We start from the raw sequence: 17,192 nt of genomic DNA on the forward strand, positions 1-17,192 counted from the left end.
GTGATCCCTCCATTTTTGTTCTTCTTTCTCAAGATTGCTACAGCTATTTGGGGTCTTTTTTTATTCCAGATGAATTTTGGATAGTTTGTTCTATATCTTTGAAGTATACCTTTGGTATTTTAACAGGGATTGCATTGAATCAATAGAATGCTTTTTGGTAGGATGGACATTTTAATGAGGTTGATTCTACCTATCCATGAACACTGAATATTCTTCCATTTGTTTATGTCTTCCTCTATCTATTTTTTTAGCGTCCTGTAATTTTCTGAATACAGGTCCTTTACTTCCTTGGTTAAATTTATTCCTAGGTACCGTAATTTTTATGTTGCAATGGTAGACGGGATTGTTTTTTAGTTTTCTTTATGTGAGTTCATTACTGGTGTATAAAAAAGCCATAGATTTCTGAGTGTTAATTTTGTATCCTGCTACATTGCCGAATTCATTTATTAAGTGTAGTAGTTTTATGATGGAGTCTTTTGGGTTTTCTGAGTACAATATCATGTCTTCTGCAAATAATAACAATTTTACTTCTTCTTTTCCAATTTGGATGCCTTTTATTTCTTCTTCTTGTCTGATCACTATGGCTAGCACTTTCAGTACTATGTCAGACAAGAGTGGTGAAAGTGGGCATCCCTGTCTCGTTCCTGTTCTTAGGGGAAATGGTTTTAATTTTTGCCCATTGAGTATGATGTTGGCTATAGGTTTGTCATATAAGGCCTTTATTATGTTGAGGTATGACCCCTCTATTCCCACTTTACTGAGTGTTTTTATCAGGAAAGGTTGTTGGATTTTGTCAAATGCCTTTTCCGTATCAATTGATATGATTATGTGATTTTTGTCTTTCAATTTGTAAATGTGATGTATTACGTTTATTGGTTTGTGGATATTGTACCAGCCTTGTGTCCCTGTGATAAATCCCGCTTGGTCATGGTGTATGGTCTTTCTAATGTAATGCTGGATCCAATTTAGCATCAAGTTTTTGGAGAAAATCACTTTTGTATGTTTTATGTTTTCAAACCTATTGGGATGACATTGGCTAGAAAAATTGTATGTTTCAAATGTACAATTCTATAATACATCATGTGTACATTGTATTGTGTGTTCCCCACCCAAAGTCTCCTTCCATCACCATTTAATACTCCCCTTTACCCTCTTCTACCTCCTCACACTCCCCTTTCCCTCTGGTACCCCATACTGTTGTCTAAGAGTTTGTTTGTTTTGCTTAATCTCTCCCCCTTTTTTCATCCAGTCTCCCAACCCGCTTCTCCTCTCACAGTTGTCAGTCTGTTCTCTGTAGCTATGAGTCTCTGTAGACTTTGTTAATTTCTCTTCTTTACATTCCAAATATAAATGAAATCATGAGATATTTGTGTTTTTTCTTACTGGTTTACTTCAGTTAGCATAATGCTCTCCGTGTCCATCCATGCTGTCACAGAGGGAAAGATTTCCTTCATTTTTTTGGCTGAGTAATATTCAGTTGAGTTGTACCATAGCTTTTTTATCCACTCACTTACTGATGGGCACTTGAGCTTCCTCCAAATCTGGGCTATTGTAAATAATGCTACAATGAACGCGGGGGTACATATTTTCTTTTGCATTAGTGTTTTGAGGGTTGTTTTTTTAAATATATTTCCAAAAGTGAAATTGCTGGTTCATTGCCGGGGCTGACCAGCAGACCCTGAACAATGGATTTATGGATTACTTTGAGACAACATTTGCTGTGAAAGAGAGGTTAACAGACTGCCCTGCTAAAGGAACCAGATAGCCTCGATTGCCTGCCTCGTTAGGCTTTTATTGTAACAGCAATTTGAGATAAAATTTATCTTTTAGATACAATTAGTAGGGTAAGTAATGTTGGGAGGACACATGTGTTTGTAATGTCCTTTAAGTAAGAACATCCAAAGATTAAGTATAAGGATTCCTGTAAACACCCGGGTGTCGGCACATGCACAGTCTTGTTTTTGAAAGGTCAAGAAATAATTAGAAGCATCGCCTTTGGCACTCCCCTAAGTCAGAATTCCAATAAAGGCAGGCGGCCTTCTGCACAACTTCCCGTTTTTCAGGGTGTCCTCCTTTCAAACTTTCCAACCAAGTCTTGTTGCTGCCCAACATCTCCCCCTTTTTTGTTTTGCTGAATGTAGAAGACAGAGGGAGGTGGTGAACTTTCTGCTTCAGAAAGGGGCCCGTGGAGTGCATTTACTGCTCCAGTTCCAATTTTACAGATTATAAGAAAAACAAAAAGAGCAATGGTTAGTTATCTGGAATGGGTGGAGTGTGAATATGATCCAGTAATTGCTCAGCCTCTGCCATCAGCTTCATCATGATTTCCCAGGTTATTCTGGGGGCCACCTGGGTCCGGAGAAGGTGCATCGTTCGGGGCTGCAGAGTCCACAGGTCCAAATTCTTCATTTCTGGAAGAGGATTGGTCCCATGCCATGCCATGGCAAGTTTTAATCTAGTGAGCTGGAATCCACAGCGGCCCTGGGGGATTGAAACACATGCATATCCTCTCCCCCATGTTAATAATTCATTGGGTCTTATCCAGTTATTAGTGTCCACACCTCGCCACAAGACTTGTGGTTTCTGAGGTGGGGTTATTGAGGTAAAGTGCTGTTCTACAGAGGATTGGAAAGTATTATTCAGATTCAAAAAATTAAGGGTAAAGAATGCTTTAGATAGTATTACAGCAGGGTCTTTGAGTCCCATATTCTCCCTTTTTTGTTTTACCAGCATACCCTTCAGGGTACCATGGGCATGTTCAATGGTGGCCTGCCCTTTTGAATGTAAGGGATTCCCGTGGAATGCTGGATGGACAAAGTTCTGCAAAAGGTGGTGAAGCCAAGGCTGCTATAAGCAGGTCCATTATCAGTTTATCTTGATATAGCTACAATTGGAAACAGGTCTTATTGAATTCATGCAAAGAACTGTATTGCTATTTATTAAAAATTGCCAAATACTGTAGGGATGGGTAAGGAGAGAAATATATAATTTACCAAATTGCTTTAAAAATGCTTTCTTATATCTGAAACACAAAAAGTTTAAGAATCAGTAATACTTGCAAATGACATGGAATCTTGTCCTTTCTGCAAAACACAATATTCTTGAATAACAGAGCTGCAAATGAAAGCATAATATAGTTATTATTTGACAGAGCTTCTCATGTTCTTTAAGGAGAAAATTTTCCTTCATGAGAGGGAAAACAAATACTTGAGGCATTCCAGAGCCAATTGTAGTGATCTAAAGCCAATTCTAGGTAAAGAAAAAGTTTCTTAAAATTCAAACTCTGGAAGGATTGTCAAATTTATTTTACCAAAAGTTCATATATCAAAGTATATTAGGCACAAACATAGTCTAGCAAACTTCAGTTTCCATAATTAAAAGATGGCTTTTAAGAAACTTCCTGGTTAATACAACATATAACCATTTTAATAATTTATAGAACTTTTGCTTCCTGGGTAAAAAACAGGAAAGATCTTTTCCCCTTTAACAGACTAGAAAAGGACTACCCAAAATAAGGTTTATTCTCTAACTTCATTTGTCCTTGGGTGTGGTCAGCAAATGACACTAATTGGATTTCTGCTGTCTGTCTCCCTGAGTACATTGATATAAGCTGTTTACCATCTGGTTATACCCCCTGGTTAGGGAGTCAAAATGCAAATCATTTACTCTTAAGTGTCCTTGGTTTAGGGAAGATGGGATTTACTAGATGGCTCCAAATTGCTGTTTAACCATCTCAGTTTCCTATTCCACCCGTCCTGCTTACTGGCCTGTGTCATTTATACAATTTCCTTTCCACATTTCTCTTCACAAAATTCCACAACTTCCACAAACTTTCTACAACTTTCACAAGTCTTTCTTCAGACACCTTATAACTCAAAATAACCAGCTTTAGATTCCACTTTCTTTTCCCTTCAAAATGCATCTCCATGCCTCATGCCTTCCATTACACCAAAGCCATACTTTCTTTCCAATTAGTTAGAATGCTTCACCCTTAAAAATCTTAATGTTTAGGTAGCATGTAATTAACATTCCTCAGATTAGCAATACATTCACATTTTAAGAGCTGTTTCAAATAAAATACAAGACTTATTCTTTAACAAATTCAAACCCATCCTCTAGATTCCCCATATGAGGCAAATTCAGATTAATATTTCAGTATCTTGTTATTTCAAAATACCTACATATTTAATAATTTTTACTATTTAATCCAGCAAACTCTAAAGTTTTAAGTTACCAAAGACTTTGGAAAACTATGTTTAGGCATATATAATTACCACTGAAAAAGCTTTATCATATACCCTTCATTTTAATTATATTTATTTTGCCTTATCAACTTTTGAGGTTTTAAAGCCAATTATTATTATCAAAGGCATTTCTTGGTAAATTTTGTAACAGTGATAACTCATTGGCCTTCATTGGCTTTAATGTTTTGTTTTATTTTTACAAAAATGGGAGTGGCCTCTCCCTCCCTCACCCTCACACCCTATGCTATTTCTGCAGCCTGCTGGAATCCTCCTAGGAAAAAGACTTGGGGAGGTTTAAATGATTATTTCTCATATATTTTTTTTTCTGAGTAGTCTAACAACATGAAATCTTACATATAAGAAGAGATCTTAAAAACAGAAACAGAAAAAATTCTATAATAAATAAATGAGTACTCATAAAAGAGTGGACTGGGACATTAGTCTTAGAATCTTATCTCAGACTAACCCAGCACAGCAAATGGGTTCTGAGTGGCACAAACCCAAACAGCAGAGACAGAGGATTTATTTCTGAACTCTCTGTTCCATTCCACTGATTTATATGTTGTTTTTATGCCTGGACCATGCTGTTTTGATTACAATGGCTTTGTAGTACAGTTGGATATTAGGGAGTGTGATTCATCCACATTTGTTCTTCTTTCTTAAGATTGCTGTTGCTATTCAGGGTGTTTTGTGGTCCCATATAAAATTTTTGTATATTTGTTCTAGTTATGTGAAAGACACCATTGGTATCTTGAAAGGAATTGCATTGAATCTATAGATTGCTTTGGATAATATGAACATTTTAATGATCTTAGTTTTTCCTCTCCATAAACACCATATATGCTTCCATTTATAGTTTACATTCCAATTATAGTTTACATTTAATTTTATTTTGTATTAATTTCAGGTGTAGAACATAGTGTTTAGACAAACTTTACAGTTTTCTGCCTGATATTTTCAGTACCCCAACACCCCTTATGGATTTTGGAATCATGTGCCACTTCAATATGAAAATATTACAGATTTCAATAAAGGGCCTTGTACATGCCAAGTCTTAAATTATTCCTCAATGTCCAGGCCCTGGTTACAGTGTTACAATTCTACTGGAAAGAATTCTTTTGAGTGTGATTTTATGATTTCAATATACGTGTCTATGTGTCCTAAAAATCAGTATGAAGTAACCCTCAGGATCATGAGTAGGGGACTTTTGTAGAGGGCTAAGTTGTCCTGCCTTGCTCATGCCTGAGCTCTAACTTCCTATCTCCATGAAATGAGAGAGGCAAAAGGTCCAACTGAGTTACTAACAAATATTATAAAAACAAATGATCATTCATACTCCTTCACAAGAATATTTTCATTCATTCAGGTGTATCTGACTACTTCTAATAATCTGGAGTACTTCAGGACAATATGGCCAAGTACATTTTGTTCCAAGTTGAATTTCCACACACCTCCTGGTCTCTCCTGTTTGGTGATAAGTATAGAAAAGAAAGCTACAAGGCCCTTATTGTATTCATAGTCATTAAAACATTATGCAGATATGACAGCATGCTTCATGGATTGCTGCATCAAATGGTGGTTATAATGGAGATGAGTTTTCTCACAAGGAATTGATGGGCTTAAAATAGAAGTATTTTAATGTATTAATATAGAAGTTGTTTAAGGTGCTCTTTACCCTGACATTAGAGAGCAATGAAGACTTGAAGTGATCACAGTAAAATCATATCAATAAATTCCATGTGTGCCCTAGCTGGTTTGGCTCAGTGGATAGAGTGTCGGCCTGCATACTGAAGGGTCCCAGGTTCGATTCCAGACAAGGGCACATGCCCAGGTTGTGGGCTTGATCCCCAGTGAGGGGTGTGCAGGAGGCAACGGATCAGTGATTCTCTCTCATCATTGATGTTTCTATCTCTCTCTTCCTCTCCCTTTCTCTCTGAAATCAATAAAAATACACTAATAAAATAAAATAAAATAAATTCCATCTGTTCTTTTGGAAGTGATTGTGGCAAATTCATAATAGTCTTAAAATCATGCCATAGTCTGAATGTTGGGGACCACGTGTCCTATGTGAACTTTCTATGAATTATGTATAGATCCTCAGTGCTGTCTGTCTGACCCATTCTCCTATATGCATATGTGGGATGTTTTAGGACTCAGTGGCCTTTGAGGATGTTAATGTGGAGTTCACCAAGGAGGAGTGGGCTTTCCTGGATCCGACTCAGAAGAAACTCTACACAGATGTGATGTTGGAAACCTTCTGGAACCTGGCATCAATAGGTAGTTATGACAAATTCTTTTTTAAAAATATTTTTTTATTGATTTTAGAGAGGAAGGAGAGAGAGAGAGAATGAGAGAGAAATCAATGATGTGAGAGAGTCACTAATTGGCTACCTCCCCTCCTGTGTGCCTCATGTTGCAAAAGACCAGAGAAAAACTAAGCAACGCTTTAGAGAAAAGGAGTGACACTGTTTATTTATGCCGGCAGACTCAGGGAATAACTTTCCAAATCTGAGTAAAGTAATATGCAGGGGGCTTCTCTTTTATATCTTCCTGGGGTCTTTGTCCCACAAATATGGATTATGCTTCCAGTCTTTTTCGTGGACTTTGCAAGAAGGCCCCCAGGTGTTGGGGGTCTCCAGGCCATATCTGATGGTCTGGTCTGGCCCCGGTGTTAATAACCCTCCCTCTGGGGCAGTGCACTGTTCACAGTTTTATGGCCTCTATAACAGGTTCTGCAAAACCAGTTTCTGGGAAAGAGGTAGTGACTTAATTTTAGATTATCAAGAATGTACATTGAGCTTCCTGGCATGGATTCAGAAAGTCCCCCCACTCCCCTCCAGATATCAGGTTACATTGGAATTAGGCTTTTAGCCTCCTCACTCATACTAGGGATCTAGCCTCCAAACTGGTCCTACTGGGAATTGACCTGTGACCTCCTGGCTCATTGGTTGACCGTCAACCACAGAGCTACTCTGGCCTGCAACAGCTTGTTACTTATTTAGTCAATTGGAAAACTAGTGTTGCTTGCTCATCAATGCTGTTTCAAGAACTGAAATATGGAAAGGGAGTACATTGGTAATTAAACTAGGAATGATCACAGCTCATTGTGTCCCTAAAATCTAATCATTTTTAATATTCTTTAATAGTTTATAATGTTCTTTCTAGCATGTATTTTAGAAGAAAAATGTGAAGACCATGATAGTGAAGATCAGTATGAAAATCATGGGATGAATCATAGGTGAGTCACATTGACATGAGAAAGCATTAAGAGCATCTTTGTTGTTTTTAAATGTTTTTATATACTTATTTTATTTATTTATTTAATATTTTTTAATTTATTTCAGATAGGTAGGGAGAGGGCAAAAGAGAGACAAACATCAGTGATGAGACAGAATTATTGACACCTGCCTCCTGTATGCCCCTCACTTGAAATCAAGCCCAGAACCTGGGCATGTGCCCTGACTGGGAATCGAACTGTGACCTCCTGGTTCAGAGGTTGGCGCTCAACCACTGAGCCACGCCGGTGGTGTGAAAATATGTTTTTATTAATTTTAGATTCTGGAGGTGAGAGGGAGAGGTAGAAACATCGATTAGCTGCCTCCTGCATGCCCTATACTGGGGTTAATAAGTCTATAGTCGGGCCATGTTCCCTTTTGGGGAATTGAACCATCAATCCCTGGTGCATGGGTCCATGCTGAATCAGTGAGCCACATGGGCCTGGTCCACAAAACAATCTTAAAAACAGAAAATCCAATTGTATCAGCCCAGTTTTAAATGTATTGATTCTTCTAATAATCTCTAAATGTTTTTTTTCTGAAATATGACCTAATTTTTAGTGTATAAAAAATAATTACACTTGGAAACAATATACAGAAGTACCATTAATGAATATAAGTGTTTTCATAATATCTATGATCCAGACTATTTCAGAGGTTTTAGGATATCCACTTTCAAAAATTGGAATTTACAGAAACACCACACTTTTCTTGAAAACAGTAAAAATGTCATTGTCATATTATTAATAAATATTAAATCATTAACCGAGTATTAATAATATGCTTCTGATTTTTACAGCAGTCATACAGTAGAGAAACTCTGTACAAGGAAAGATGGTAGTGAATCCAGAGAAAACTTCAGCCAGATTCCAAATCATAATGAAAAGAAGAAAACTCCTACTGAAATAAAACAGCCTAAATCCAGGTTGTGTAGGCAAATCTTCATGGGTTATTTATCCTTGAATAACTACCTGAGCTCTCAAATTGGACCCAAACTATACCTGTGTCAGGAATATGAAGAAAACTCTTATAAATGTAAGGAACCTGATGAAGCTTTTAAGCATCACCAACGTATTCGAAGACATAAAGGCAGCCCAAGTGGGAAAGCTTTCCACTATTCAACTTCCCTTAGAAATCATGAAAGGACGCATATTGCTGGGAAACTGTATGGGTGTGGGAAAGGCTTTAGTCATCTCATTTACTCTAAAGTTCACAAAAATACTCATAGTGGAGAGGAACCATATCAAAGTAAGCAATGTAGCAATGCTTTCAGGTCTCCCAAGTACTCTGGAGAAAATAAAAGAAGACACAGTGGAGAAAAGCCCTATCAATGTAAGAAATCTGGTAAAGCTTTCAGTTCCACTTCTCTTAGAAATCGTGAAAGAACACATACTGGCAAGAAACCTGATGAATGTAAGCAATGTGGGAAAGCCTTCAGTTCTCTCAGCTCTCTTGGAAATCATAAAAGAAGTTGTGACAGAAAGAAGCCTCATGAATGCAAGGAATGTGGTAAAACATTTCCTTATCCCTCTTTACTTAGAAGGCATAAAAGAATTCATACTGGTGAAAAACCCTATGAATGTAAGCAATGTGGTAAAGATTTCTCTCGTCGAGCTTCCCTCCAACGTCATGAAAGAATTCATACTGGGGAAAAGCCCTATAAATGTCAGTATTGCGGCAGAGCTTTCTGTGATCTAGGTGCCCTGCAACGTCATGAAAGCATTCATACTGGGCAAAAACCCTATAAATGTCAGCATTGTGATAAAGTTTTATCTAATCGAACTTCCCTCCAACGTCATGAAAGCATTCATACCGGGGAAAAACCTTATAAATGTGAGCATTGTAGCAGAGCTTTCTGTGATCTAGATGCCCTCCGACGTCATAAAAGCATTCATACTGGGCGAAAACCCTATAAATGTGAGCATTGTGATAAAGATTTATCTAATCGAACTTCCCTCCGACGTCATGAAAGCATTCATACTGGGGAAAAACCCTATAAATGTCAGCATTGTGGCAAAGCTTTCTGTGATCGAGGTGCCCTCCATCGTCATGAAAGAACTCATACTGGGGTAAGACCCTATGAATGTAAGCATTGTGGTAAAGGTTTTGATTATCCATCTTCTCTCCAAGATCATGAAATAATTCATAGTGGGGTAAAACCCTATGAATGTAAGAATTGTGGAAGAGCCTTCAGTTATCTACAGTCCTGTCGAAGGCATGAAAGAACACACACTGGAAAAAAGCCCTATGTATGCCAGCAATGTGGTAAGGCTTTCAGTCTTTCCGTATATCTTAGAATTCATGAAAGAATTCATACTGGGGAAAAACCCTATGAATGTAACCATTGTGGTAAAGCTTTCTCTGATCCAAGTTCCCTCAAACGTCATAAAAAAACTCATAATAAGGAAAAACCCTATTAATGTAAGCAATGGGGGAAATCCTTTAATCATCCCAGTTACCTTCGAATTCATAGAAACATTCATAGTGTAGACCAGTGGTCGGCAAACTCATTAATCAACAGTACAATTGAAATTTCTTTTGAGAGCCAAATTTTTTAAACTTCTTCTAACGCCACTTTTTCAAAATAGACTTGCCCAGGCCATGGTATTTTGTGGAAGAGCCACACTCAAGGGGCCAAAGAGCCGCAGTTTGCCAACCACGGGTGTAGACAAATCATAATGAAAGAACTCATACTGAAAATAAGCCCTATCATTATGAAGACTGTAGAAAAGCCTTTGAGTATTCTAGTTCTTTTTTTTTTATCCTCACCTGAGGATATTTTTCCATTGAGAGAGTGGAAGTCAGAGAGAAAGACAGAGAGCAATATTGATGTGAGAGAAACACATCAATTGGTTGCCTCCTGCACACGCCCAGACATTAAAGCACACATAGTGGAGACAAGCTCTATGAATGTAAGGAATGCGGTAAAGCTTTCAGTTTTCGCAAGCCTCTTAGAAAGCATGGAAGAAAGAACACATATGGGGGGAAAACCTTATGAATGTAAGCAATGTGAGAAAACCTTCAATTGTCTCACACATCTTGGAAGACAAAAAAGAAGTAATAGAAAGAAGCCTCATGAGAGGGGCTGGTCCCGGGTGGGGTTGTAGAAGGCACCAGGGTGGGGTGGGGTCCCTGACACACTGGCTTTGGCCTTATTTTCCTCTGTCCCCACTGGGATGGGCTGCTGGGTGGTGGCTGCGCAGGTGCCAGATCCAGGGAGGTACCCAGCCCACATGCAGTGCGCATTTGCTCTGGGAACTGAGCACTTCACCTGATGTGCACTTGGCCTCACAGTCCTGGCTGTGTGCATCCTGGGCGCCCAGCTGCTGGGCTCTGCTCTATCCCACTGGGGCACCTGGGGCGAATCTGCTCTCTTTGAAGGTCCTCTGCCTTGGCTCTGAAGGGCTGTGGGACTTGGAACAGCTGCAACAATCAGGCCAGCCACCAGAATCCCATGGGCAGACCTATGGCTATCATCACAAGGAAACTGACTGAAGAAAAACAATGGGACGTTTTGAATTTAGGCACACATGTTAGGAATGCAAGAATTTTTGAGTCTCCTTTCTTAGATGGATTCAAAGCAGATTACTAGAATACAGTGCCTTATTTTACAATGTACGGAGTGATAGCATAATTACAAAAAATCTTTTCTTAAGTATAATACAACATATTTAGGGGAAACATATTTGTACCTAGAATTAACTGAGTTACCCTACTGGCACAAAATAAAATTAGTGACCTTGAAAAATGCCAAGTTGAGAGACATTAAAGCACTAATTTGGATTAATAAATAAAAATATTACTGTGATCTTATCACTGAATGAGCTCCATCAGGCAAGACATGAAACACAGTTCCAGCCCTACAAGAGCTTTGATGGTAGTTACCATTGTTAAATTAATTGAGTAACTAATGGCCAAGCAATTCCTAATGAGACTAAAAATTACTCATTTTTTACCTGGAAGTAGATTTGAGACTCATATTTAAAGACAGTTTGGCCCTAGCTGTTTTTTTTTGTTTGTTTGTTTTTGTTTTTTTGGCTCAGGGGATAGAGCGTTGGCCTGGGGACGGAGGGTACCAGGTTTAATTTTGTTCAAGGGCAATTGCCCAGGTTGCAGGCTCCAGTAGGGGGCTTGCAGGAGACAGCCAATCAATGATTCTCATCATTGATGTTTCTATCTCTTTCTCCCTCTCCCTTCCTCTCTGAAATCAATAAAAATATATTTTTAAACAGTGTATCTTCTAGAGAATAAAATAAACTTTAAAGACAATTTGATTGTTTCTAAGTTTTTATGGGTGGGATTCATGAACTGACAATGTATGAAAATAAAATGAATAAGTAAATTGGGAGACTTAGAAAAATGAATGCAGTAACTGGTTCTGCTTCTTGGTTGATGCTAAGCTACCCCAGAGTTCTTGGATCTGTAGATTTTAGCTTTACAATGAGTACAATCCTAGAAATCTGTTTTACCAACAATTACATAGCTAAATCACTTTCAATCTGAGCAAGTTGCCTGCTTTGGTGTTTTGTGGATGTGAATCCTACCATTCAGTAAAAAGCTAAAAAGGATCTTCCATGTCATAGGCCTAGACCAGTAGTCGGCAAACTCATTAGTCAACAGAGCCAAATATCAACATTACAATGATTGAAATTTCTTTTGAGAGCCAAATTTTTTAAACTTAAACTTCTTATAACGCCACTTCTTCAAAATAGACTCGCCCAGGCTGTGGTATTTTGTGGAAGAGCCACACTCAAGGGGCCAAAGAGTCGCATGTGGCTCGTGAGACGCAGTTTGCCGACCACTGGCCTAGACAATTCAGTGACTTCAAAAAGGAAGGCTTTTTAATGGAGGTTAATTGTTTGCAAGCAGTGAGACCAACTTTGGCTAATTTAAGGAAGGCAGGCATTTCTCTGAAATGGCGCAGATGAACACAGGCCTCTCAAAGGGCCCAACAAGGGCAGCTCAAGTCCTGTCAGGGTCTGCCCTGGAATGGATCTGCGTTAACCAGGGTCTCCCTTGGCTTTACTACCCACAGAGTTGAATTGCCCAGATCTCTCTAGTTCCAGGACCACCCCTCAGCCAGAGGAGGGGGAAGAGTATTGACAGATGTTCCCATTGAGACTTAATGCAGAGGTAGATGGTGGGTCCCCAACGAAAATAGTGTTATTGTCACAAAAGAAGAGAGAAGAGATATGCTGTGGGCAAAAACAAGAGATATGTTCTACAGGTAGGAATGTAGTTATTAATGGTGAAAATGAAATTAATTTGTCTTCAGGAGGCATTTTCCCTTTCACTTGCAGATGTGAATTAGAGAATGATGGGTGCTATTTGTATGGATTTACTATATTTCCTGTCGAATCCATTGGACAGTGTATATGATATAGACATTATGTATTTATTGAACATCAGATGGGAGACAGAAGAAACTGTATTGTAGGACCCAACACCTTCAATGTAGTCATGCAAAATAATACAAGGCAGCATGAGAAATATTGCAACTAAATATTAAGGGTAGTATGTTTCATAGGAGTTTTCAAGTAGATAAAAAAGACTTGTCTGGACAAGTTTTACAGAGAACAAGTTTTGTTTTGGCTGGGATCTTGAAAGATGAGTTGGATTCTAAAAGGAAATAAGAGTGTATTTGTGGGGCACTCCAGAAAGCTCATTCAGGTTAGAGGAGAAGGAACATGAAAGGAAGTCGTGGAAAATAAATAAACCGCCATTCCACTTCCCTTAGCGCAGTGCACTCTACTACCTTACTTAGTAGGTCTTTGGATGTGGAATTGTACTTTGAAAATGCGGTTATATTAGTGCTGAGTTTCTTTTCAATAGCCTTTTCTTCATCAGCTAATCTTGAAAGATCTGCTTCTTGATCATGGTCTTAAAAACCGCTCAGGGGCTCAAATTCAGAGAGTAATTCCAGCCTTTGGTTTTCCACCTTCTCTACATTCTAAGAGTTTTTTGCTTTGAATGATTATTAATTTCTGAACATCTGTCACCTGCTTCTTCAGGGGCTCAATGTAACTGTTGAGCCTTTGCTTGTGATGACAGGCAGCCTCCTCCAGGGGCCTCACCTGGTGGCCCCAGTGATCAGGGGGCTGAGTGTACAGGGGCCAGAACAGCTGTAGGTCCTCCTCACAGAAGAGGGTCAGGACCTTGTTGTGCTTGTCCCACAAGCACCCCTCTTCTTGCCCCTGGTGGTCTGGAGGAGCTTGGTGATATCCATCATCCTTCCTGCTGGGTGTTGCTCCTCACATGCCTCTCTTTGCATGGGTGAAGGCACACAGGGCAAGGGAACCTGTCCTGTAGATCAGCCCAGGACTGCTGGATGCAGGAGTGACAGACATGTCCACCTTCGATGGTGACAGGCTTTTTCAGGTTATCCAGATAGATGGGATAGTTGATTTCTGCTGGGAGTCCTGCCAGAGCTGCTTCAACTACCAGTGGGCCCTGAATGAAGGACTGGACTGAGGTGGGTTTCTTCGGGAAGATGGGCTCTGTAGTGAGAAGTGGATGCCCCGGAAATCTGTCCTCACTTTGATCTTGGTTTATGAGTCCTTCGAGTCCCCTGACCTTTTAATTCCACCTGCCAAGAGAAGCCCTTCCCCCAACCTGTAGCCAGTCACAGCTCAGCTGGACAACTGCTTATCCGGATTTGGAAGCTCAAAAACAATGAAGCCATCTAAACAGCTTTCTTGGTCAGAAGAACAGTCGTTACCTGAAATCATTAGTTGCTGTGTGTGAGAAAATATTTCTTCCTTCAATCCCTGAGTTTATTTCAAGTGATTCCAGTCAAATGCAGATCTCTCTCTCTCCTAACCCCAATCTTTCATTCTCATGTTTTTAATCATCAAGCCCATCTACTTCCACCCACTGGGCACCACCATCCATGAATCCCATCAACTTTCCACTCACCCACATGGGGCTATGGAAAGGGCACAGGCTCTGGGACAGAGGGATGGACCACACCCAAATTACAATGCAGCCTTGGTCACCTATCCATGTAACCTGGGAGAATTTATTTTACATCCTGAAGGGGTTCAGAACATGCCACCTCAAAATATGCCATTGAAACGCGAAAGTTGGACTAGAAAGCATGGTAGTCTTCTGGGCAGGATGATTCCCAGGTCCTTGTCCAGGTGGAGTTGAAGAAGGAAACCATGGACAAAAAGTGGTATAGTAAAGGATGGAAATTTATTGAGAAACAAGCACAGACTCCCATGTGGGGAGGGGGAGAGAATCCCACTATGTACCTTTTTACTGTGGTTTATAAAGGCTGTAGTTCTTTGTTCCTTGATATTCCCTCTGATTGGTCACTATTCTCGGATTGGTCACTATAGCAATTCCAGAGCTCGAACCACAGGTGAGGTACCTGAAGTTCTCCTCCTCTTCTCCCTTATTGTCTTCCTATTCCCTTGGGCTTTCCTCTTCCCTCTCTGAAGGAGGGGCTCCCTTCCCTTTGTTTTGTAAATGTAGACCTTCTGCAGCTCTCGGCTCCCTTATTCTATGGAAATGTGTAACTTCTGGCAGTCCCTTATTCTGTGAATGTATACATTTTGCAGCTCTGTGCTTTCCCTATGGACCCCTTCATTTTAAAAAAATTACCTAAATCTGCCTATTTTGCTCCCCAAAGCTCCTTTCACCATTTTGGATGGGGCTTATTTTGAGTTGAAGGCAATCAAAACCCAATAGACTCATGAAAAGCCCTTAGCTCTTCCTCCACTGCCACTCAACCCCCAAAAAAGTATAACATTCCCCATTTGTGAGATAATCAGCAGTTATAAAGGAAATTTACATTAGAAAAGGGGCCTTTGTACCTGGAAAAGAACTGTTGTCAGAGACAAGAGGCCCCGTGCACGAATTTGTGCTCCAATGGGTCCCTCAGGGTGGCCTGCAGGGATCGGCTCCTAGGATCACAGCCCCAGCTTGGCCCATAGCCCTGCCTAACTCCATGCCTGGGAGCTGGGTGCTGACCTCACCCCCCACCACCACCTCTGGTCTCCATGTACAGGGTGATCGGGCATCTGCTCGCACCTGCTTTGGCATGGCACCACCCGCTCACCTGCTCCACCATGCCACCATGGTCCCACTCTCCTTAGGGCCCATCGGGGCCAGCAGTGCCTCCACTGCTACCTGCTGCCAGTGCATCATTGCTGACACCTGCCATGTTCTGTGCCACCCTCTGGTGGTCAGTGCACATCATAGCAAGCTGTCAAACTCCCAGTTGAACTCCTTTATAGGGGACAATTTGCCTATTTGGCTTTTATTATATAGGACTAGAGGCCTGGTGCACGAAATTCGTGCATGGAGGGGTGTCCCTCAGCCCAGCCTGCACCCTCTCCAATCTGGGCCCCCTCGAGGGATGTCCGACTGCCCGTTTAGGCCCGATCCTACTGGGATTGGGCCTAAATGGGCAGTCGGACATCCCTCTTACAGTCTAGGACTGCTGGCTCCCAACTGCTCGCCTACCTGCCTTCTTGATTCCCCCTAACTGCTTCTGCCTGTCAGCCTGATCACCCCCTAACCACTCCCGTGACAGCCTGATTGATGCCTAACTGCTCCCCTGCCAGCCTGGTCACCCCTAACTGCCCTTCCCTGCAGGCCTTGTCACCCCTAACTGCCCTCCCCTGCAGGCCTGGTCCCCCCCCAACTGCTCTCCCTTGCAGGCCTGGGTCCCCAACCAACTGCCCTTCCCTGTAGGCCTGGTCGCCCCCAACTTCCCTCCTCTGCTGGCCTGGTCACCCCTAACTGCTCTCCCCTGCAGGCTTGATTGCCCCCTACTGCCCTCCCTTGCAGGCATGGTCCCTCCCAACTGCCCTCCCCTGCTGGCCATCTTGTGGTGGCCATCTTGTGTCCACATGGGGGCAGCCATCTTTGACCACATGGGGGCAGCCATCTTGTGTGTTGGAGTGATGGTCAATTTGCATATTATTCTTTTATTAGATAGGATAGAGGCCTGGTGCACGGGTGGGGGCCAGCTGGTTTGCCCTGAAGGGTGTCCTGGATCAGGGTGCGGGTTCCCTTGGGGCATGGGGCAGCCTGGGCGAGGGGCCTGTGGTGGTTTGCAGGCCGGCCACAGTCCCTGGCGACCCAAGTGGATGCCCTGGTATCTGGGATTTATTTATCTTCTATAATTGAAACTTTGTAGTCTTTTTTTTTTTTTTTAATAGCATAGACCTGGAGAGTATTTTTTTTTTAAAATATATATTTTATTGATTTTTTACAGAGAGGAAGGAAGAGGGATAGATAGTCAGAAACATCAATGAGAGAGAAACATCGATCAGCTGCCTCCTGCACACCTCCCACTGGGGATGTACCCGCAACCAAGTTACATGCCCCTGACCAGAATCAAACCTGGGACCCTTCAGTCCGCAGGGTGACTCTCTATCCACTGAGCCAAACCGGTTTTGGCGAAACTTTGTAGTCTTGAGTGGAGGCCAAGGCAGGCCAGGGCTGCCCTCCATCGCCAGGGGCAACTCAAGCCTCCTGCCCTCTCCAGCTCCGTGGCTGCCACCATTTTTGTTGGGATTTATTTATCTTCTATAATTGAAACTTTGTAGCCTTGAGTGGAGGCCTGGGCCCGCCAGGGCAGGTGGAAAGCTTGGCTTCCTCCATTGCCAGGGAAACCCAAGCCTCTTGCTCTCTCCGTGGCTGCAGCCATCTTGGTTGGGTT

At 41.3% G+C, this 17,192-nt stretch overlaps 1 protein-coding gene across 1 annotated transcript in view; it reads left to right on the plus strand.

The window, feature by feature from the left end:
- LOC308252262 (uncharacterized protein) overlaps nt 1-11,787 on the plus strand; it is a 35,463-nt gene extending 23,676 nt beyond the window's left edge. Inside the window, exons 2-4 of the mRNA XM_080676619.1 lie at nt 6,395-6,521; nt 7,410-7,482; nt 8,319-11,787. Of these exons, the coding sequence (XP_080532745.1) occupies nt 6,395-6,521; nt 7,410-7,482; nt 8,319-9,939 (1,821 nt within the window). The 3' untranslated portion in view covers nt 9,940-11,787. The remainder of the gene's footprint in view (nt 1-6,394; nt 6,522-7,409; nt 7,483-8,318) is intronic.
- The last annotated feature ends 5,405 nt before the right edge of the window (nt 11,788-17,192 follow it).

Source organism: Plecotus auritus, assembly GCF_963455305.1.
Source record: "Plecotus auritus genome assembly, chromosome: 6".
Lineage (NCBI taxonomy): Eukaryota > Metazoa > Chordata > Mammalia > Chiroptera > Vespertilionidae > Plecotus > Plecotus auritus.